We start from the raw sequence: 22,854 nt of genomic DNA, 5'->3' as shown, positions 1-22,854 counted from the left end.
AAAATAAGGGAAAAAGGGGGGGGGGGGGGTCACGTGAAATATTTTAGTAAAACTTTGAAATGGCACGATGTTCTAATATTAAAAGAACTGCTATAGAACAAACATAGCAGACGGGATACAAATTCATTTAAAACTCTCCTGTTTTAAAATAACGTTGAACGCTGTTTTCAGTCCGCTTCCTCTTTCTTTCATTTGACTTTCTGCGGTTTTCTTTATTCCTTCTCCTTTTGTTGATGTGCTGTTTTTGTATGCCCTTGAATATGCTGTCATAACTTCTCTTCATAAGCTATAACTTCGAGATCCGAAATTGACTTCTCTTTCTTTTGATTTGTGTTTTTTAGTAAACAGCTCTCTCTAGTATAGGGATTGTAAATTTAACAAATTGACGTCAGTTTTTTTATGCGTTTGTCCTCTTGTTGATGATAAATTACGTCCTAACATTGTCAAAGTGGCTGTGGAACCACGAGTCCCAAGTGGTCAGATGCCGGGAATAAATAAGGGGAAAAAAAGCTGTAAACTTGCCTTAAACAAAGCTAAGTGAATTTTATTCAAAATGACGTGAACATTTTTAATAGCTTTTCTCACTTTTTGATCGGTTACTTAAGAAAGTCAATAAAATTCCATAGGTTAAAAAGTTGACAATTTGACAGCTGAACGTTAAACTGTTGAAAGCTTGCATAAATTAAAATTTTATCCGTTTGTACTCTTATGGATGATAAAAATGAGCCAATTAGCGCCCGAGAAATTAGACAGTTATGGTAAAAATTGTCTTCATAGTGAGCACAATAACGTGAAGTAGTGGAATAAATAAACAATAGTTTCCATTTGGCGGGAAAATATGCTAGGATATTTGTCCGCGGACATTATCTGTTCCAAGAAGCGAACAGACAATGAGCTTTGAGGAACAGAAAAAAAAAATTTTCACGAAAATGCCACTAAAATGCTCGAATAATGCTTAATGCTTTTGCCCCACTAAAGTGCTCGAAAGGGTTCGTTATATGAGTTTTATCGAAAACCTCGATATAACGAATTTGCGGAAAAACAACCAAAATGTTCGTTATATCAAGATATGGTTAAAAATTGCTTTTTTGTTTTCGTAACCCAGCATTTCTCTATCCGGAACGATTACTGTAAATAATATTTGTGCTTTAATGTCTCTGTGAAGCTACAATTACACTGTACAGATCTCTACATAGCAACGGCACCGAAAAACTAAATAGGTCAACAGAATTTTAATAATTGCAACTGACGTTTACTACAAGAAGCCTTCAAAAACAAATGTGTCGTTAGTGTCAGTGAGACTGTCTGCATTTATAATGAGCTTTTAACTGTCTTAACTTAGCCTGCAGGACAGGCGGATTAGCGGGGCAGAAAGCGAAACGCGCTAATCCGCCTGTTCTGCTGGCAGAAGTTCATCTATTGCTAGTCACGCGCGCGGGAGGCGAAGAGCAGAGCGATCCGGCGGGAAGGAGTGGGAAGGAGTCTGGTGAAGAGGCGTGCGTGAGCTCCAGTTCAGTGCCGTATATAGCAGGGTAAAATTTATTGAGGGGGGGGGGGGGGGCACTCGACTGAGTGCCGAAAGCGCGAACTTTTAGGGTGGTCCGGGGGCATGCTCCCCTGGAGATTTTGAAATCTGGGCTCTCTAGAATAGCCTTTCCAGTCTTCTGAGAGCAGTTTACAGCAATTTTTAACTGACTAAAATCATTGATCTGAACATTCTCGTCCCCAGTGCTACTCGTCTTAAAATGTCGTTGACGAGTAGCTCCATTTCTCCGACCACGTGATCAAAAGAAACGGAGGCTCTGAGGACGAGAATGTGATCTGATATGTTACTTGAACGTCGTACTCTCCTAATTGAACAGGTTTATTATACAAATTGATAGTGTTGTGTAATAAATATTTACCTATTACATAGACCCCACGAACCATTTGGACATTTGTTGTAAAACGTTATAAAAAAAAAATTAGAGTTAACTAGAGTGTTAATTATGCTAAAAGAATTCAACAGTATCCCAACATTATTACTTTTCTACTTTTGAATATTTTTATTGTATGCTAGTCAATTTTTTTTGGGGGGGGAACGGGCCCCCCGGCCCCTCCGGCCCCTCCCCGTGCTACGGCACTGAATTGTAAGCCTTCTCGCAGGCTAATCTACTGCTACAGGATGAAAATCTTTTTATAATCCTTGTTGGTCTGTTTCTTATTTATCTTTTGTCGCGTGTTGACATTTCTTCGTTATATCGGGGTATATTATATGTTTGGGCGTCTGGATTGTACCCGTTATAACGAGGATTTCGTGATATCTGAAAGATTTCTTAACTGCCAATGGTGTTCGCGTGTGTTTGTCTTCACCCTATCATCCTGCATCCAATGGTGAAGCGGAACGTGCAGTTCGGACATTTAAAGAAGCCATGAGAGTCATGAAGAATGAACCGAGTACCCAAACTGAGAAATTGGTTCGATTTCTTTTAAGCTATATCGTGCATCCATACATTTTACTGTAACTTGGTCGGGCTGAAGAATATCGTTCGTTATACAATAGTTAATAGCCATGGTTATACCAAGGCCCCACTAGCTTCCACTGTTTCTTTTTTCCAAACGCTGTGATGTCCCCTGGGGTGACCCCTGGGGCATGGCTGTAAGACCTATGCCACCGCGCCTTGTTAAGAACCAGGATCTCACGGTCGATCCATCTGTGATTTGATTGGTTGATAGAATAACAAACCAAAACCGTAGGCAGCGCTTCTCGTTCGCCTCTCGAAAACGAATTTATCTTTTGCACTTATTTGAACGTTTGCTTTCCTTGCTTTCTGGTTCGGCAAGAACTCTAGCGAATGGCATCGGTAAGTAGTGTTGTTTCAGCTTGCCGATCATGGATTTTTGAATTCACTGATTTTTGCTTCTTTCACGTGGATTTCAGTCAAGTTCGAACGTCGAGAATCTTCACCCACAAATCATCAAAAAAGTTGTTAAAGAACTAACGAGTTTATCAAGCGATCCACCCGAAGGTATTAAAGTTTTTACCAACGAGCAGGATGTAACAGACATTCAAGCAACAATAGAAGGGCCAGGTATGTTTTTCCACTGTTTTGGAGTTTTGAAATACACATAGATCCATAGATCATAAAGGTTTGAATTCAGTTCTGTTGTAGCTTAGTACATTGTCTTCTCATTTCGCGTGAATCGAAAATTTTTACTTTGAGTGCCGTTTTCTTCCATCCTTGACAGCTGGAACGCCTTATGAAGGGGGACTCTTTCGTGTAAAACTAGTGCTTGGGAAAGATTTTCCTGCTGCGCCTCCTAAAGGTAAAATTTTCTTTGTGTCTAGGGTTCAATTCTGTACAATCGGTATCGTTTACAGTTCAAGTTCTATTGTGTCTGTTTATAGCAATCTTCTAAGAAATCATCCTTTCTCCTTTACATGTATCGATAGCTTGCTCATCATTTGATCGCTGAGTAAAGTTTTATGGTTTGAGTTTTGAGCTTTCAAGTTTATGTTCAGGGCAACAGTTAACAACGTCCAAAACATCTTGCTTGGAAGAGAGTAGCCTGGAAACAATAACGACATTTTTAAGGCAGATAGAAGTGTCTGCTTTCTTCTAGATAATTGTAGAGGTCCAATATAAAATGTTCATCATAAGACAGTATTTATCATACATTGTTTGGATTTTCTTTTCAAGAATAAATTTTGTATGAATCATACTAGACAACATTATGACACAGTTTGGATTCTGTGCATGCTCTGATTGGCTTAAGTGGAGTTTTATTTTCTACAGTATGAGACAGAAAACATTTTTTTCCTGCATGGGAAATTTATATCACAATTTCAATTCTAACCTGCTTATTCCCCCATCCCCGCCTGCAGCATTTGTCATGCATTTGTCCTGTTTTGAAAAATAAAGCTTGTCAATGCACCACAATATATTTGTACAAATTAATCCCCTTGGTGGAACTTTAGGAAGACTGCAAATGCCTGACCCATGTAACAAGGTCAAAATGTTGTTCTAAAACGATCAAAGAAAGATGCACTAAACTGACAGATAACATTGGCAACACCACACCACCGGGCTGACCTGTAATAGCAAATGCCCTACCCTGGGGCAGGACAAGTTATCAAATGCCTTACAAATGCCGGGAGGGGTGGTGGTGGGAGGGGGGGGGGGGGGAGTAGGCTTGGAGTTGATGGAACCATAAGGGTTTGGACCTCTGAGTTTGTGTGCTATTGAAATATGCAGTGACCAAGCAGCTTGCTGCTGTTTGGTTGCTCAGAGAGCAGTGCAAAAAAAAAAAAAAAAAAGAGGAAAAAAGAAAAAAGTAAGAGGAAATAAAGGAGTGGTCTAGGGTGAAGAGGAAAAGAATGCCTGTGAACATTTTCTGTGTACACTGTGATTGGTCAATTTTGACTGTTTTTGTTACACAAGCCACACTCCTCTATTTCTTCTGTCACCATTTATTGCACTGGTCCCTAACTAATAGAACTTCTGGAACAAGTTAATGCTGTCAAAAATGTATTGTCAATGAAAGATTAAACTAATAAGAGCAGGCTATGTGTAGCAAACATTGTTTTGCTCTGATGAAGGTGGATAGAGGCCTCCAAACAGAAATTAGGGAAATAATTAATTACATCAAATAGCTAAATTGTATTATAATCATTTTGTTTCTTCAGGATTTTTCTTAACAAAAATCTTCCACCCAAATGTAGCTAGCAATGGAGAAATCTGTGTAAACACACTAAAAAAGGATTGGAAACCAGAGCTTGGAGTAAAACATATCTTATTGGTAAGCCAGATGATACGGGGCTTATGATCTCTGGAGGATCAAGTTTAATGTAGAATTATATAAAGTTTATATTTCTGGGAATGGTTTTTATGCACAAAAGTATGTCATTCGATGATATACTTGACTGTGCTTGACTTTCAATCTTATGATGCCTTGTTTCTAGTTAATGTGATTGTGCTACGGTAGAACTTTAACTAATTGTGTTGATGCTCGGTGATTTATTTTTCCTCCCCGTCAGACAAAGATGTATAGTGTCAAATCCCAAACCCTTGATTTTTGGAACCTTCCATTAACTTGAACCAAAGTTGTTTTCCTCCTTGCAGTCAAATGGAGTTATTTTACCCCTGATTTCTCAAACTACTCTTATTTTTAAGCCAAGTTTTGTTTTCTTTGGATGTTCGAAAATTTGGGATTCCTCTACATACAGCATTGATGGTAACAAATACCAAGTTTTCTTTGTAAAAGTGCTGTCACAGCTATGGTCAATACATCTTGAACAGATGATAGGAATGATGTCATACAATTATGTGTGGCTGTGGTCTAAGAAAAATTACGAGGAGTCCAAAGGTTCCTAACCATGAAATCCTGAGTGCCCAGCACTTAAGCTTATGCGAAAAAAGAAAGTTTTTCCAGTTGCGCAAAGGCAAGAGTTAGTTGTCTGTGGTCCCTGGGTGCTCAAAAACTCAATCGAGAACACGTGCTGTAGGCAAGAACAATTTAAAAGCCTTATTTTGTTATGTCCTACTCATGTTGCTTTTTGCAGACTGTGAAATGTCTTCTGATAGTCCCAAATCCTGAGTCAGCGTTGAATGAAGAAGCTGGTAAGCTGTTATTAGAGAAATATGATGACTATTCAAAGCGAGCACAGTGGTGGACGGATATCCATGCCAAGCACAACCTTGCTAGTAAGGTGGAAAGTATGGAAAAGGCTGAAACTGTAGAAGCTACACAAGGAATAAAAAGGGCTAGCGACAAAGCCCTGGATAAAAAGAAAAAAGACAAGAAGAGGGCTTTGAAAAGACTCTGACAGACCTCTTAGCATCTATTAAAATGGCTGCATATATCAATATTACAACAGATTGAGTGTACAGTGTAAATTTATCTTAAGCTGCTAACAAATTTATATCAAAGATCACTCCATGCCAAAGTAAAAGTACTGGTATGTAAAGTGAAATAAATTGCTCTTTATTGCCGCTGACAAAAGAATAGGAAATGCTGCAAAAAATTTTTTTATGTGTAACTAAGATATATTGCTGTTATAGTAATAATAATTATTATTTTGCATGTAGTTACTTTTTCCACTCTCCTCTGTCAATAGAAGTACTTTAATATCTCAATGCAAGGAATGTTTCACATTCACCGACTACCAACTAAACTGATGTAATGTTAATTTGATGTATAAATATTAGTGAAAACACATTCAAATGGCTGTGATGAGGAAGGTTACAATCTTGTCATAATTATGAGTAAATGGCTCATGAATTTCTGTTGCAGAGAATTTGTTGTCATGCTTGTTCATACAGATTGCTTTGATCAATTTACAATTTATTAAATAATGTTATTTGCTTATGGTTCAAGTTGATCCACATAACTCGTCAGTGGCAAGTTTGTAGCTTTCCATCTATTAATGGCTTTTGATGTACATGTAGGCTGGTTCTACATAATTAAGGACCATTAAGATTGTAACTCTGATGAAGGTGGACAGAAGCCACTGAAAATTCTGAACAGAAGACAACAGATCGGATAACAAAAACCCTAGAGAAGTTTCTGCCATTTTTTAACCCTTTCACCTCCAATAATACCCAGATTTAAGTAACATAGATGTCATTTGATTTTCAGCAACTTCCAAAAACAAACAAAGAAACTCAGTTTGTTTTATGTCCTTACAAGGGTTCGACCCTTAGGTAGAAAAGAGTGTTCTGCTGAAAAAAAAAGATTATTAATCAATTTTTTAGTGTTTAACTGAGTAGTGCAAACCAAGGTCACACAAATTTGCAGTTTTCTTCTTTGCTGTGCTTTAACATTTCTCAATTTGTAGCCTTTGTCAGAAGTTGCACAACAGTCGTTCCTATTGCAAATGCAGGGGTTTCACCTACTACGATTATCAGTTGAGTAAGGCAGGACGAAAGTTTGGTCACCAAGTTTTAACGTAAAAATCGTTTTGTTGTCACGAGCAGCTGGCTCCGTATCCATTGGCAACTTGTCGATCTCTGACATCATTGGCAGCAAAGCGCGCGAAATTGTAGGCGACGCGACAGGCGACCGACGGCTGTTGATATGTTACCAACAGCAACGAGGTAAGTTGCCCGTGACAACACCATAATTTTAGGGCCAAAACTTCATAACCAAACTTCCCTCGTGCCTTACTCAACTGATAATTGTAGTACGTTTCTGAGGAGGACGGCAACTGGTTTTCACTCTGGGGGGACTCTCATATAAAAAGGAGGGGGGTGCTCGTTATACCTTTTAGGGTTTAAACAAAAGTGGATTTGGTACATCTTAAGCTGTTCAGCCTCAAAAGGTCCCACAGCAAGAGCTTTAATTTGCAGTACCCGTAAGTGAGAGTATTGAGCCCAACAAAGCCTGTCAATTAAATTGGTACCTCTTAGGGGTGAAATAGATTTCAAGCCACGCCCACCAAACAGGGTCTTGGTACCTCTTAGAGGTTCTTTTGAAAATGTCAGACAAGCACCCCTGTCCTTTTCATATAGGAGTTCCTCCCCCTCCCTGCCGCATTTTCACCTGTGGGGAAAACTTTCAACTAAACTCTTTATTAGAAAAACTTTCCTCCATATGGTCAAACCAAGCAGGCAAAATCATCCTTGCAGCTGGTCAATATGACCTGTGCCTGGCCCTTACTGAAACCCCTACAAATGGTGGTTGACCTGAATTGAATCTGAATTGACCTGAAACATGTTTTTTGGATGTCGATGTCAGACATGGAGGCTACAGTTCAATGATTAGATTATCAATTTTAATTTCCAAATTTCAATCAGTGATTTATAAAAACTGCTCGTGTGTAATTTGATAAATTTTCCAGCAGAATTCTTCAAACTCTCTGACTAAGTTCATAATAGACTGTGCTGTGATGTGTTGCCTGACGAGATATGGTATAAATTTGTTCTGTTACATGCATCTCGCATACTTTTAGTAATTATTTATGTCAACTTACTCCTTTAAAAGGTGATAAGTTGGAATATGTGCAAGGCATTTCATGAATTTACTGAGCTTTGTTAAGTAGGTATTACAAGATTACCTGAAAAAATGCAACAGTTGTTCTAAAGTGAGTCTTAAAAAACAAACAAAATGTGGTTCCAGTGATTGAGTACCAACTGCTCACTCATTACTAAGCACTTAATGACTGGCCCCAAGAGAACAGTGAGTTTTGTTTTCCTGAGACCTTCAATGTTCCCCGAAGTGAAGTTGAGGGGAAACAAAACTCACTGTTTTGGGGGGGTGGGGTGCAGTCATTAAGTGTTTTGTTATACCGCCCAACCCAAAAATAGAAATAATACTGTGAAATATAATTTCCTTGATGCTAGCTGGCACACAAATTAGCCGCAACTTCAAGGAGCACGACCTGATCAAGTGTAGGTTGAAATTTCAAGGTATTGTTTTCCTAGGGAGTTAGTGAGTTTTGTTCATCCTAGGGAGTCAGTGAGATTTGACCCATGACATGTGACGTGTTCTCCCCCAATCGGAAACATATTTGAGTTAGGAGGTATAAAAAGTAGTATATTTGGCTAGGTCAAACAGATCAAGATACCAAACAGACAGACTGGGGCATTAGAAAGTTCAACAAGAACACTGAAATAGCTTTGACTAACAATAACCTGGAGATGTTCCTTTGAAACAATGTACTCTACTCTTATTGATGAGTAGCAGCGGAAGCACTGGCCAGCCAAATTAAAAGCCATGCACCAGACAAAAACAATTTGTTTGACCTAATTAAGATCTTAACTATGACAACTTGAAATGGAACACCCTCAAAACCAAAGCACTATTTTCAATCCCTGTGGAGAAGTGACAAACATCACCGTTTGATGCATGCCAAAGTGGCCTTCATCACTGGCGCTTATTCAGATTACATGAAGTCAGGGGGTACTTCCTTATATGGGCTATATAATCTTGAATTGGGTATGGTTTTTAGAAGAAGCCACTTTTTCGATGAGACCATCAACAAAATCTCTTCATAAATGATCTTTAGGGCAACTGTGCCAGCTGCAATGGTCATAAATAGGGTATTGAAGTTTTGGTCAGGACATAAATAGGGTAAGAGAAATCGCTGATTTTGGCCATAAATAGAGCCCACTCCCACCCAATTTTTCTGGGAGTATCCCCTCCCCTGGGACGTGAAGTAACTGAGTATTGCATGCCACCCCTCATCACCCCTTAGCTTGAGACTCTTAGTTCATGTGGGCTGCCCTTGCAGTTTGGTAGTATCTTTATGCTCTCTTTTATTTGGCTTGCACCTAATCTTCTCTTAAGAGTCAGGCATGTAGGTAGTATGAGGCAAACTGAGGCACTTGCCTCAGTTGTATTTAGTACCTATTTATTTAGTTTTTGTCGAAGGGGGAAATTGAATGGCTGCCAAATATCTAGGAATAGAATTAAACCACGAGCTTTGCCTCAATCATAATTTTGCAAATTTGTCAGAACTGGGAATCTAATAGGCTATATCTCAAAGAGAGTCTTGGTGTCCATCCTTTCATATGAAAATGAGAGTTCATTCACATGCAAATTAAACTCATTTTCATATGAATGGCTGTGCACCAGGCCTCACATTGATAGAGAGGCTTTGGGCAACTCAAAAAAACCTGTAAATGCCAGAAATACTAGCAAATTATGCCACAACTATTTTAGCTAGAAAAAAAAAACCGCAATAACAATAAAGTGCCTGTCCAAAGTATTTGCTTTTTTCCACAATATTCACACACTTTATTCTTCATTTTTTGCTTCTCCAGAGGGGGGTGGTTAGCCACTCAGTCCAGCCCCCATTCCCCACTAAATCTCCCCCTGAAATAGGTAATCGTATAAAAACTCGAGCATTTGAAGATTTACACTACTCTTAATATACTCATATTTTAAATTTCCTTTAAATTGCACTCGGCCAAAGGCTCGTGAAATTTTGCGGGGATTTTCAAATATCCTATGCTTACACAAATAAAGCTGACCGTGTAGTTGAGATTTAGGCCTGGGAACCAAGAATGTCACGAACCGGAAATAGAAGAAACTTTCCGGACGACGATCTCCAAATAAGGCAAACGAAAAAGAATGTCTGACTTCGTGCTCATTCCCGCTCGGATGGGAACAGTCAGTCATATTTGTTTTCCAGGGTTCTTCATGTTGTTATCAGTCTGTCTATTTGGGAGAAGAGTGTAAGATGGAAGCTGTAACGAAGCACGAATTTCATGCTACCGCAGATGACGAGCTTTCATTCAAAAAGGGATCGGTCATAAAGGTAAACGAAAGCCACAAAGCTTACCATGTAGGATCTCCATTTCTCAACATCTCTACGTAAAATACCGGAATTTGCACTGCAGTTGGTCGCTTTCACCGATAATCGAAGCTTATTAAGTTCACATTGTTGTGCGATTGTTGATGTTTTAGGTTTTAAGCAAAGAGGAGGATAATAACTGGTTCCGAGCTGAACAGGATGGCCGCACCGGACTCGTTCCAGCGAACTACATCACTCTTAAACCACACCAGTTAGTAGAGAGGTTTACAGTTAATGAGGAAGAGTGTGTAATGTGTGAAATTCTAGAACGATGCTATGCTTAAACAAAGATGAGCTAAGTTTGTGTGCACTGTTGCTTTAGACTATTTCTTCCTTTACTGATATAAGCTTATGGGTCCCTATGATATTAACTGTTAATCAATATATAAGCTTACGTCGATACATAGCCGACAGCAAAATATCGCAGAATTTCACATAATTTTTGTTGACGTAGGGACGTTTTAAAATTAGGCTACTATTATTTCCAATGACTTTTCAAGCCTTGATCTGGTACAGCAAAATAATAATATTAACATTAAGAAGGGACATAGAATTGGATTCCTTTTACGAGAATTCTATTTGATCGGATCATGGGATGATTGCATATCATGAATGACATCAAAAATGTATTATCTAAAAATATGGTATGGCAATTATTTAGAACTGAAACTTATTTGCTGACAACTAAATGTGAAATGAAGAAATATTATTTAGTACTATGTGTTATTTTTGTTTCTAAGTAACCAAAAATGATATGTAGTTGTTGCAATGGACTGTGCGGGGAAGTTTTGCTTACAGCATGCATTTCACGGCCACCATTAACAACTGACCAAAGTACCACTTCTAACGGTGCACTGTATATCAGAAGATTTGCTTCTGATTTGAGAAGAGCCACCTTTGTTCTTCTATAAAGAGGAGCAGATATATTCATCTGCTATTGGCCATTCTGAGGCCAAGTCAGCAGGTTTTAATGTCTCATTTTTAACCTGGAGATTGTGTAAGCAATCAATACGGATATTTGCGGTGCAGATTATGCAAATGACATGCAAATGATGTCCTTCTATCATCTGTAAAGTTTTTGGAGTAGTTCTGCCAACCAGTAGATGAAGCTCCTGAAATCACTGTATTAGTCAGTATTGCAGGCACATGTGTCGTTTTACATTTCTGGGTCAATCTATAAACATGGGAACTTGTTTTGTTTGCTTTCTGGGTACAGTTCATTTGACATTTCTATTACAATTCTAATCTTTCTAATTGTTACATTTAACAGTTAACTACAAATAAGACCAGATGTTTTCGACCTGATATTTAAGTGGTAGTGCATTTGCAAGCCTGCAACTAATTTTTGTCTATAGGCAGGTCATTTGTCAGGACAAGGACCAGTTTTGACCTGACAGAAAGCCAGTCTGGTCGGACAAAGAGACATTTGAGACATTTTGGTATTTTAGTATAGACTCTTCGCCAAAATGTTGGTTGTAAATTCGAAAAGCTTATAAGTCAACTGAGTGTAAAATCGCTACTAGCACCAGCAAGGGGACCTTTACATTACTTCTGGTATTATTTTACGTGTTGAAAATTGACAAATTTACAAACGTTTATATCCCTAGTCACACAAGGGCCGTTCTAACGTAACAAGTTTCCCAAGACGTCTAAGGAAAACAGGAAAAGCGATGAAACAATCTCCCGCGTAGACATTCAGAGACTTGAAAATTGGCTGAAATGAATTCTTTGACTTTTTCTGAAAGCAAGTTTCCTCTGGATGTTTTTGGGGTCAATTGAATAAAAAATTTGCGTAATTATTTAAAATGTGGAATTGGAGGTGGTCATGACTATAAAGCGTGACTAATCTGTACATTCAGGCTTTTCACAAAAACATTTCTGTGGTACGGAAACTATATTTCAACCACACTGATAGACGTAAAAAAAACTATAAGAGTTAAAAATTAAACTGATTTTTGATCATATGGACTAGCAAAACATTTGGTTACGTTTTAGAGGTTTAAAAGTTTTTGAAAGCAATTGCATTCAGATAAACGAAATGTGAGTATTTTGGCCATGTATTCAATTTCCATACTATTATAATTGGGCCAATGTGTTACGACTGAAAATGAATTCCACAACACTTGGTAGCAACAAACAATGAGTAATTACATAAGACCTCAGTTTTTAGTAGTTTTTCAGTTTTTCAGACTAAATGGGGCTTCATGATCTTTCACAACACCACCGCAAAATGCGTAAATTAACATGTAGGGTTAGTGGATCTGATGTGACGTGTTTACAATTCGACATAATTATAACATTTGAGACGACGCACTGCGCGTGATAAAATTCTTAGAATTGGAATAAAAACAAAACCGATAACAAAGCTTTTTTGCGTAGTATTGTGTGGCAGTATAACAAAATAACTTGTCCCATATTCGGCCACAAATTTCCAGTTAAAATATTTTTCATTTTAGCAGAAATACCCGGTCAGAGTGTCCGACCAGGCTAAGCTTTTACCTGTCAAAACCTCAAATTTACTGGACAATTGTCCGGTGACCGACTGTTATTTGCAGGCTTGCATTTGTGATTTATGGGAGTTCATTGTTAGGGCTGATAATTGTGATCTATTTTATTTGCAATGCATATGGGAACATTTTCGGTCACGTATTGTAATCATTTTCGGATTGCTGGCGGTGCATTTGTGATCTATTTTAAGGTTACTTCCCACCTTCAAGGGCACAAAAAAAATCATTTTTTCTTTTCTCTGACAAAATTTAAGTTAGTCATTTTATCTGAAGTTTACAAAAGAAAAATATTAAAAATCTCAAAAAGAGGACGAGTTATTTATAAAAAACACATTTTCGAATAAAGTTAATAAACCAGGAAGGTGTCATAATTGCTAAGTGGAAGAAACCATCAGGGGAAATTTTTGCAGCAAACGCTCATCTTGGAGCTTGTATTTCATGTAATTTGGTATTGTTTTTATCGCGCATTTGTTCTTTTGCCTTTGGTTACTTTGCCCGTTTTAGTTTCTTTCTCTTCAATGCGAGAGTGAGATAGAAAACAGGTTGCAATGTGATGCTTTTCCCGGAAAATCATGATCGCTAGGAGGTTCTGTTGTTCCATTGGGTTGCGGTTTCATAAGGTGAGATAATCTCCTGGTGTGGCACAAGTTGTTTACGAATGTTTACGAGCTAAAATCTCGCATTTAATTTTGGGAAGAATACCTCCACTTTGAGCGAATTTATAGAGTATGCAGATTTGACGGATTTTTGTGCAATTTCGCCAGAACATTCCAGGGATAATGACAAACAAAAGTGTGTTGGGAAATTTGGATATTTAACATATTTTTCCTGTGGCGTCCATTTAGGTAACACGTCTTGTATATTTTTAGCTACTCCAACTTTAGATGCGGATATCTAGATAACCAATCAGAATATTGAAAAAGCCTGACACACTTTTGTTGATTGATGCCTTGTGAATAAGACTGTGCAGCCATTTTGCTTGTGTGGCGGCATCCGATAGCTGATAAATTCAATAGAAGAACCCTCCGTCGTTTCATGCCTTACCTGGTCCTGACACTTCCTGAAAGAAAAACTCACTTGAATTGTATTTTTATTGTAAACTACATCTATTAAGCTTTCTTCTTATATATAGTTTGTTTGGCTTTTATTGAAACTGGCGTGCGTGTGATTTTTTTCCCGAAGGACACCCGCGAAGGTGGGAAGTAACCTTAACTGTTTGGAGTTCAGTGCTAGTGCTGATACTTGTGAACTGTGAAGTTATTTGATGTTGAGCAAGTGGGCACCCTTTTATGGTGGTTACGTCATGGGTCATGAAATGTTGTTTCCTAAGCTGTCAAGAGAGGTAAACAAGAAGAGCAAGGCTGAATAAAGAGAAAAAATGGGAAAGGAAATGCCTGAGGAATGCACAGCTAAATCACAAGCATGTGTTTTGAGTCCTCAAAAAAAGTGAGATAAAAACCTTGATTTTACGATGGCTAAAAGCCTGAAAATCATTCCAGTGATGGAAAAATGGTTCAAGGGTATAAAAAGGAAAATAAGAACAACATTCCTTTGAATTTTTCTCGCCTACTTTTGGCAAGAAAATAAATTGCTTACACTGAGTTTCACTAACACTGTTTTAATAGATCCAGCCTTATTAATATATTTGTATAAGGTCTAAACATAAACAATGCTGTTGTCATAAGCTTAACTATGTTACATACTAATTCTTTCTCTAAATTTTTCTCAGGTGGTTTTATGGTAAAATAACCCGAGCTCAGGCAGAGGAAATGCTTCAGAAGCAGAAGATTGATGGAGCTTTCCTCATCAGAGAAAGTGAAAGTACACCAGGTATAGCATATATGGCTCCCGAGGTGTCCTTATGGTTTGTGTGCTGATTCTGTATCAGGCAGGGTTGTCACAAGGTTTTGAAGTAGGCAGGTTTATTATAATTATGACTAACTCCGTGAGCGGGCAGGATGATTCCTCGGCTCCATCTCGGTCCATAAATACGCAAAGAAAGAAGTTGGCCAATATCCCACCATCTTGACCACACACTTGGTCAATAACCTGTATATCTCACTTTTGGTGAGGAACCATATTTATCGCTGGAGTAGGAGTGTGATTTTGCTGTCGTTTTCTAAAGAATCAAACAAATAGCTCTGCGGAGTAGCCAACCCAAAAGTGTGACTTAGATGGTGATTTTTACCAGTAGCTGCCTACTTCCGACAACCCTGACCAGGCAGTCAAGGGTTTAAGCATGGTTTAGGCTCACTATGTTGCAGCTGAATCACTGTCTCAGTGCCTTCCCAACTGTACTAGTGGGTACTGATGAATTAAAGTTTAGTTTTTCCAGATCAATTTTTCTTCAGATGTGATTTTCTGAAGAAGAGTGTTTTTGAAAAAAGTGTTGACTATATTGGTTGTGTGTGAAAAAAATGTTTGGTGACTTCATTTTCCAAACAGGTTCCAATGCAAAGTTGATGAGTGATATAGTACAAGGGGCTGGCAGAGCATCAACACTTTTTATGTGGTATAATCGCAAAGCCAGAGCACTTGACCACAAATTCCTCCAGTACAGTTATTTCATGTGTTAAATATAAATCATGGCCAGCTTAGACATAATGGGTTGAGGTGTTGATGTGTTTGAATGTTGTACATTATAATTTAGTCAGTTTTATTTTTCTGCATATTTTTATCTTCTTTACCTATTTCTTTAACCTTTATTTGCGTTCCTGACTGGTGATAAACTCAACTCACCAAACACCTCTTGAATGCAAACAAAAATAACTGTGTTGGAAAGTTGTTCTTGACCAATCAGTGATGTCAATGATTTTCAGCAATGCACCTTTTAGTTCTCGATTAATTTTGTTATAACAATTGCGATCTGTTCAATGGATGTGTGGTAATTTACAACCTCTATGACTGTAACAATAAACTCATCATATTTTTTTTTACAGGAGATTTTTCCTTGTCTGTGAGGTAAGGATTTATTTAGTAACCTTGGATCAATCCTGGAAATGTCCAGGGCAGGCTTTTAGGGACTGGTCAAAAAGTATTGGGGGGGAGGGGTGGGCCGGAGCAGAGAGGGGGTGGGTCATGATTTTTTGAGCCCTTAGAAAGGGGTGGGTCATTCGATTTTCAGCAACAAGTGGGGGTGGGTCATCCTATTTTAAAACAGGAATAGGCATTTACTTAAAAGTACTGGTTTTAAGAATGGAAAGCTTGAGAGTTTTTTTTGAGAGTTTTTACATGTTTTTGTATCTGTTTAAGAAATAAATATAAATGTATGGACAACTTCATACAAAAATGTTGTTTTCATTGACTTAATGCAAACCAAATTCTTATGTTTTATAACGGGGGTGGGTCATGTAATTTCCAACCTTTATTTAGGGGTGGGTCAATTAGTTTTGTGCCAAAAGGAAGGGGTGGGCCATGTGTTTTTTATCCACCACATTTCCAAATGCTCCAGCCCACCCCCGCCCCTATACCTTTTGACCAGCTCCTTAGCCAGGATTCCGTGAGTGGCCATCCACTAACAGCTAGGGGGTCTGGTGGCATGCCCCCCAGAAAATTTTGAGAAACTGAAGCGTCTTAGGTATGTTTCTGCGATTTTTAGCTGATAAATTTATCGATCGAAACTGAATGATAATGCGTCATTTTCATTGCCAAAAACCTAAAATGGATTGAAACTGAAGTTCCCTCTGCCAATATTAAATGCATCAGTTGTGTTTCTTCAGTTTTTTTTTTTTTCATGAAGAAAGTGAGCAAATATTGTTGCATGGCAAAGAGTTTTTGAATTAACTATTGTGGTCACTTTGAAGGTGACTATGAAACAACACATGCTGGTTCACAAGTTAGCAATTCATGTATCCACCAACAAGCGCTCCTCAGAAGGAATGCTTCTTGCCGGTTACGTGAAGTTCCTTTCGGTGAAATCGGATCACTGCTTTATTTGTTTATTTTCTCCTGAAAAGTGGCCGTTCTCAGGATGGCTGGATGGCCACCTGACTAAAAGCCTGGTCCAGGGGCAACATGACCTAATAAGAGGTCAGCGACACTCAGTCTCAACAAATCGTTCATTTCTCTTTACATCAGTAGTTGATCTTTTAAACAGGTCTGGTAATTAATTAACAGCAGGGAAAGATTTCCTGTTTGATTGAAATTGTAGCAGAACTATTTGGTCATTCTAGCATGGAAATTAGCACTTCTTCTACTCCATGTTTGCAGCTCACTTTAGTGGGCTTGTTTATTAAAAAGAAGCAAGCACAATTCAGCTCAGCATCATTACTTTGTTACTTGACATAATAAAGTGTACTTGAATATGAGCCATTCTTCTTTTTTCCTTCTCTGCAGATTTGGTGATGGTGTGCAACACTTCAAAGTTTTGCGTGATGGGTCTGGCAAGTATTTCTTGTGGGTTGTAAAGTTTAATTCACTGAATCAGTTGGTGGAATACCATCGCACCTCCTCCGTCAGCAGATCACAGTCAATATATCTAAAAGACATGATGGAAGAAGACCAGTTGGTAAGAATTTTCTAAAATTGTACATAATTTGTTTTGAGTTATTTTTTTGTTAAAAAAATACCTCAAAGTCAACGGGTCTGGGGTTTGTTATCATCGGGTCAATGGATCAAAGGATCAATGGATCAATGGATCAGTGAGAGATGTATGTATGTCACACCAATCAGATTGGAGCTACTATAAACAACCAATCAAATTGCCGCTTGTTAACGTGAATCATGTGTGTGGAGATTTCATCCTGATTTTAGAACGGCCATCTTTGTTTTTCTACAAACAGAAACAGGTATTCTTGTAGGGGCCTTATTTTGACGTTTCCTATGCTTTGTTTGCTATGGTTGAGCCCAGGACTTTGTGGATGGGTTTCAAAAGAGTTCAGAATTCGATCATCAGCTGAAGAATCATAGTCTTATTGGCATACACTAACATGTCATCAAGGCTTTGTCCCAAGGGCTTTGCTTTCCCATCACATGAAAGTGTGAATGAAATGAGTCTAGCTGCTCGGTAACTTGGTGAATTCTAGGACAGGAACAATTGTTTTTAGTGCAAAATGCACCATTGGGATGTTGCTGGGCTTTTGTCTGTGATGGTATTTGCCATCGATATCATTTGCATTATGCACAGTTCATGAAAAAAGGATTCAGTCCAAACTGTTTATTTTTGCGCAACATGTTTCAGTTTGTGAATGCAAGTTTCAATCAAGTAGTGCTATTTAGCTGGCTATTCACAGAGTAATACGGTCTTCTCGTTGAAATGTTCCTTGGAATTGATACTGAGATACTCATTTGAAGTGGTTTTCTTTGTCAAAACCAAAGAAATTACAGATGCCTAGTTATGAATGAGAACACTGCTGAGTTTTGAAATTTGTTTTTGTTGCAGATAAATGTAACATGATATTTTTATTAGTTAATTTCAAGTGGTAACTTGACACTTTTGTTTTTCATGCATGAATAGTTGCAATTAAAACTGACGAATCAGTGACTCTTGTTCACACGGTCAGAATAAACAAACAAGAAGCCAATCTAACGGCTTGTCCAGAAACTTTAACTTGATATAAATGTTTTGACATCTCTTTTCTTACTGTTTTCCGTGGCATTTTAATTTCTTGCATTTATGGAAATTCTTAAAAACAGGAATTCTTAGCAGCGATTTTCTTTAAGGTTTGTGGTATGGAACATCTTCAAATATTCCTGAAGACTCCCATGGCAGCAAGTGAAACTGCACATTAGATTAGACTTTGAGATGACACATTCTTTTGTTTTGAAACAGATTCCTTGCACAGTTCAAAAAGGTTAACTTACGTCTCTCATAAAGTGAGAAAACTTTTTCTGTAACTGACTTTTTGTCACTAAAGAAACTCGCAGGCATTGGGAAGGGTAATGTGACAAGGAGACGTCCCAAACTCTGCAGATTTCATGGTGTCTCAGTTCTTCACGTGTCTGGTTGTTTCTAGTCTCAAGTTAGGTAACGCTGTTTACCTTCCATGATGGAAGGTTTTTGGTTTTGATATCGAAATTAATTTGAAGCAGTTTTGTGGAATATCAAAACCAAAAAATACACTATGATTATTGCTGGCAACAGGATGAGACCATGCCTGATTGGGTCTTGTTATAAAATGAGTTAAATTCAATATATTGACTAGCAAATGTGACAATTTTGCTTTTCACGCCAACGTTTGTAACTTGATATTTTTGTTTTCCTTGTCGAGGTATACAACGTGAAATTCTTGTTTAATTTCTCAAAAACATATGGGCGATGTGGTTTTTCTTGGTTGCTGGAGATAAATGGTATTAAGTTAAACATCTGGTGAAAAATGGAAGAAGAACGATTTTTTTTATTCCAAATGCTCATCATTTCACTGATAAACAAAAACTAATCTAATTATCAGATAGTCACATCTGACATGTTGAGTCACAGAATAGTGCATTCTTATTCTATTGCCACCTTTGCCGTTAACAGTATAACCACTTCAAATTAATACACAGTGATATCAATTAATACAACTGAGAAGCGTCTCAACGAGAACCTACAGTACAAACTATTTCCAATGACTTACTCTGGAAAGCTGGTACAAAACACTAACTTGGAACGAATGCCTCTTAACAGATGCCAACAACTACTGGCACCTTACAAATGATCCACGCCGTAAACAAAACCGACAAACGGACCTCTTGCAGACCAACTTTATTTGACTAACAATAGACGGACCTCCAACAGACCGATTTGACTACCAGTAGACAGATCGAAACTGACCAATGACCGATGACAAACTTTACACGAGTCTTATAGCCAATACCATTGTGGCTAAACTGACCAATGACTTTCAACGGACCACTTATAACACAATTGACTGACAAACACTATTCACTTGACTCTGAAGATGACTTCTGCTCAGGTTGTTGAAACGTCACTCACCAACAACACTGAGTTCTTTTCAGAACTACCCTCACCCGGATGATCGACGATCACACAATATGAACTAAAGAACAATTTGTAAGCTACTCCTAAGTGAAACAAATTCTAATTTTTTTGCTGTACATCATAACCAAACAATCTTGTTGGATTAACCTTATTACAACTGTTAAGAGTGGGTTTTGCTACCTCCAGGCGCTTTTAATTCACAAAAAATAACTCTTGCATGCTTTGTGTGCCTATGTTTTTTTTTTATAGTAACTGCTTTCATACTGTTATTATTGATGTATAGTTAAACAAGCTTAAAAATATAAATAATTTCTAGTTCTTTTGCCCTATATCTGCCCAGCTGTTTGCAGAGGTTTTTTTCTTACCTCATGTCAATCAAATTTGACCTGTAAAAATAAAAACCGTTTTTCCTGCTTGTTCCTTTGAGCAATTAATATTTGACTGCAAGTGTGGGGTTTCTTTGTGCAAATGGTCATCTAGGTCCAGCAAAGTTGCAGGGGTTTTCTGTAAGCACTGATGGGCATGCTGGTGACATCACTTGTAATTGTTAATTGGGGAGTACTCAAGATCTTATCCTCTTTCCATCAAGGCCTGACTATCTTGCTTTATCAGACTCCACAGGAAGAGGTCTATGTCGCAGCTTATGAATTCCGTCCTGAGGAGGAAGGAGAGTTGTATTTTAAACGTGGAGATTTAATAGAAGTTCTTGACAAAGAAGATTCAAACTGGTGGAAAGGCAAAAACATGACCAGTGGAAATGTGGGATTGTTTCCAGCGACCTATGTGCAAAAGAAAACTTGATTAGGACTCAATTTGTTGTCAAAAAAGTAATGAACTTTTATACTGTTGTAAGTAAGACAGTCAGAAATGTAATTGTTAAGATTGTTGAAACATACTGTACATGTAAGGGCTACAAAGTTGATTATTCTTCCCATAATTAACAATTTATTGTTTGTGTACTGGGTTTGCAAAATAATATAATATATTATGGTGGAATCCTGATTTTTTGAGCCCTCATTTCTTCAGCATCCTCACCACCCAAAGCAGAAGTGTGTAATTTTATCCAAGATATCTCATAGCAAATTTTTATTTTCCCTTGAGGTTCAAGAAATTGGAACTCCATTGTATTATATTCTCGTCTATATGAGGTTCTGGTTTCAGTTTTGCTCCATTAGTGTTTTTCATGAAGAAAGGCGGCACTTAGTAAGGCCTGAACATTTTCTAGTATTTTACCTAGCAGCTTCCAACTTAGTTGCCTGGACTCTTCCCAACCCATGTATTTTATGCAAAGCCTATCCACAAAGATCAATTAAATACCTCCTACTAGTGTAACTCAAGGTCTGTACTGTAAGTTACAAACCAAGTTTTTTCCATTTCTGTTTTTGGTCCAAGTGCATGGGCCATAAATCAAGGGGAATGACAAGGATCCGTAACTTATAGTATGGACAGAGAAGGCAAAGTTAGTAAGATATTTATTAAATCTGTACATGTCTTTGACAGGTTTGGGAACAGTTTCAAATTTTAGCAGGCTGTACAGTAGAATACTACGCAGTAAACTGAGCAATCACAGTGTGTATACATAGTAGCAAAGAGGTAAAATAATAATAATAACTAGGAACTCGTAGCTGTGGATGATCACTTATCTGTCATCATTGCTGAATTTACAAGTTTCTTCCAAATTTTTGTGGATCAGGTGGTAAATTCCATGCAGCACTTGAGCTAAGTTTGAGTTCAGGACATCTGTAACTCCTTTTAGCTGTTATTACTTTGGTATATAGATAGCGCTTTGCAATAATTCTGTAATATGTACTTTTTATAAACTAAAAAGTAAGTTGAAGAGTGGAAATGGAAGCTCTGGTTCTTATCATTTTTTGTTCAGAAGGAGCTTTTCCTTAGGCCTTGTGGAAGTTTGTCATTTATATTTTCCATGGTTTCACTTAAAAGTATGTATTTCTTTTGATCTGTATTCATGGCTACTTAAATGCCTTTGTTGATAATTTACACGTAAGTGCTCTTATTGTCAAAATTCTAATAGTCACTCTTTGCCAACTTTAATGTATTTCATAGGTTAAGTTTCATTGCAAGACAACTCTAACCCATGTTGCTTTGTCTCTTTACCTGTGAGCAGCTGCTGTGTTAGCATCATGCTTTTGGAAGCATAAAGTACACACTGTACGTCTATGAATGGTACAGTTGCACTTAACTTAAAATAATTTAGGTGGTACGGTGTTAACGCTGTTATTACTGATAGCTAGGAATGGCTGAAATTAATATAATTATGCAAAGTTTAGTTCCCAGATCGATTTTTTTCATAATGTGTTGTGCAAAAAAACCTATGAAAAACTGCTTGTGTGCATTATGCGTAACTCAACAATAACAATTGAGTAGAATTATAATAATACTTGAGGCTTGATGAAATTTGAGTTTTGACACCCTCCCTGAACTGTTGCTGTAAGAGAACACCTTGGCTAGACTCATTCAAGTGTTAGTGGAGCAGTTTGGATTGTCGAGCAAGAAGGTAAATTGTTAATAAGAGACCACAGCCATTTTCTCTGACTATTTTAACTTCTTGCTTGATGAGATTTTGAAAGAGCAAGGAAACCCTTGCAGACAAATTTATGTAATGTGGTGGGAGTGACAGCTTTGTTGGTATCACTTTTGGAGGTTGTTTACTTGAGTGAGAGAATTTAAGGTAAAGTTTTTTTGTGTGTGAGTAAATTGGATGATTTGGAAGTAGATGAAAGTTCAAGAGAGAAATTTCAAGCCTTGTTCGAAGGGCCTCTCTTCTTTCTGTGCATGGTGTGAAGAACAGAAGCCTGGCAACAAGGCCCTCTTTAGAATAATGTTATTTTAGACTTGTATAGCACAGGCTAACTGTATGAACATAACAAGGTGGCCATAATTTAGGATTGCACTGAAGCTAGATTTATTAGTAAGAATTAATGATCTGCCATATAGTAGGATATTTGCAATTAGATGTAAGCATTATTCAATCATGGTAATTAGTGTAACAAGAAAGTGATTTTCTAGTAAATATTGCTTTATATATACGTTCTCAGTCATCGATTGTCTTTGTGTGATCAATCAACATCAACCCATAAACTTCCAAGACTGATCAACGTCTAGATTCTTCATACAATAATGGTACA

The 22,854-nt window shown here is 37.7% G+C and overlaps 2 protein-coding genes across 2 annotated transcripts; both read left to right on the top strand.

The window, feature by feature from the left end:
• Positions 1–2,711: 2,711 nt before the first annotated feature.
• On the top strand, positions 2,712–6,356 carry LOC110049884 (ubiquitin-conjugating enzyme E2 S-like). Its single transcript, XM_020755726.2, has 5 exons — positions 2,712–2,843; positions 2,921–3,071; positions 3,229–3,306; positions 4,667–4,779; positions 5,543–6,356. Exons 1-5 carry the CDS (start codon positions 2,835–2,837, stop codon positions 5,804–5,806), a joined length of 615 nt encoding a protein of 204 aa, XP_020611385.1. The 5' UTR covers positions 2,712–2,834; the 3' UTR covers positions 5,807–6,356.
• A 3,721-nt stretch (positions 6,357–10,077) lies between these two features.
• On the top strand, positions 10,078–22,753 carry LOC110049852 (growth factor receptor-bound protein 2-like). The gene is made up of 6 exons (XM_089290572.1): positions 10,078–10,240; positions 10,390–10,487; positions 14,513–14,613; positions 15,723–15,744; positions 17,119–17,290; positions 20,318–22,753. Exons 1-6 carry the CDS (start codon positions 10,163–10,165, stop codon positions 20,504–20,506), a joined length of 660 nt encoding a protein of 219 aa, XP_089146698.1. The 5' UTR covers positions 10,078–10,162; the 3' UTR covers positions 20,507–22,753.
• The last annotated feature ends 101 nt before the right edge of the window (positions 22,754–22,854 follow it).

The sequence above is a fragment of the Orbicella faveolata genome, unplaced genomic scaffold, assembly GCF_042242905.1.
Source record: "Orbicella faveolata isolate gen_17 unplaced genomic scaffold, um_ofav_v1 contig_2, whole genome shotgun sequence".
In the NCBI taxonomy this organism is placed as follows: Eukaryota; Metazoa; Cnidaria; class Anthozoa; order Scleractinia; family Merulinidae; genus Orbicella; species Orbicella faveolata.
Note: the sequence above shows the minus strand (reverse complement) of the source record. Positions and strands in the feature narration are given on the sequence as shown.

Excerpts from the sequence above, each read along its gene's own strand:
- LOC110049884 (XM_020755726.2), top strand. Across the intron at positions 3,072-3,228 it reads AGCAACAATAGAAGGGCCAG|CTGGAACGCCTTATGAAGGG; the intron begins GTATGTTTTTCC and ends CATCCTTGACAG. Across the intron at positions 4,780-5,542 it reads GAGTAAAACATATCTTATTG|ACTGTGAAATGTCTTCTGAT; the intron begins GTAAGCCAGATG and ends TGCTTTTTGCAG.
- LOC110049852 (XM_089290572.1), top strand. The coding sequence starts at position 10,163 with ATGGAAGCTGTAACGAAGCACGAATTTCATGCTACCGCAGATGACGAG. Across the intron at positions 10,241-10,389 it reads AAAAGGGATCGGTCATAAAG|GTTTTAAGCAAAGAGGAGGA; the intron begins GTAAACGAAAGC and ends TTGATGTTTTAG. Across the intron at positions 14,614-15,722 it reads AGAAAGTGAAAGTACACCAG|GAGATTTTTCCTTGTCTGTG; the intron begins GTATAGCATATA and ends TTTTTTTTACAG.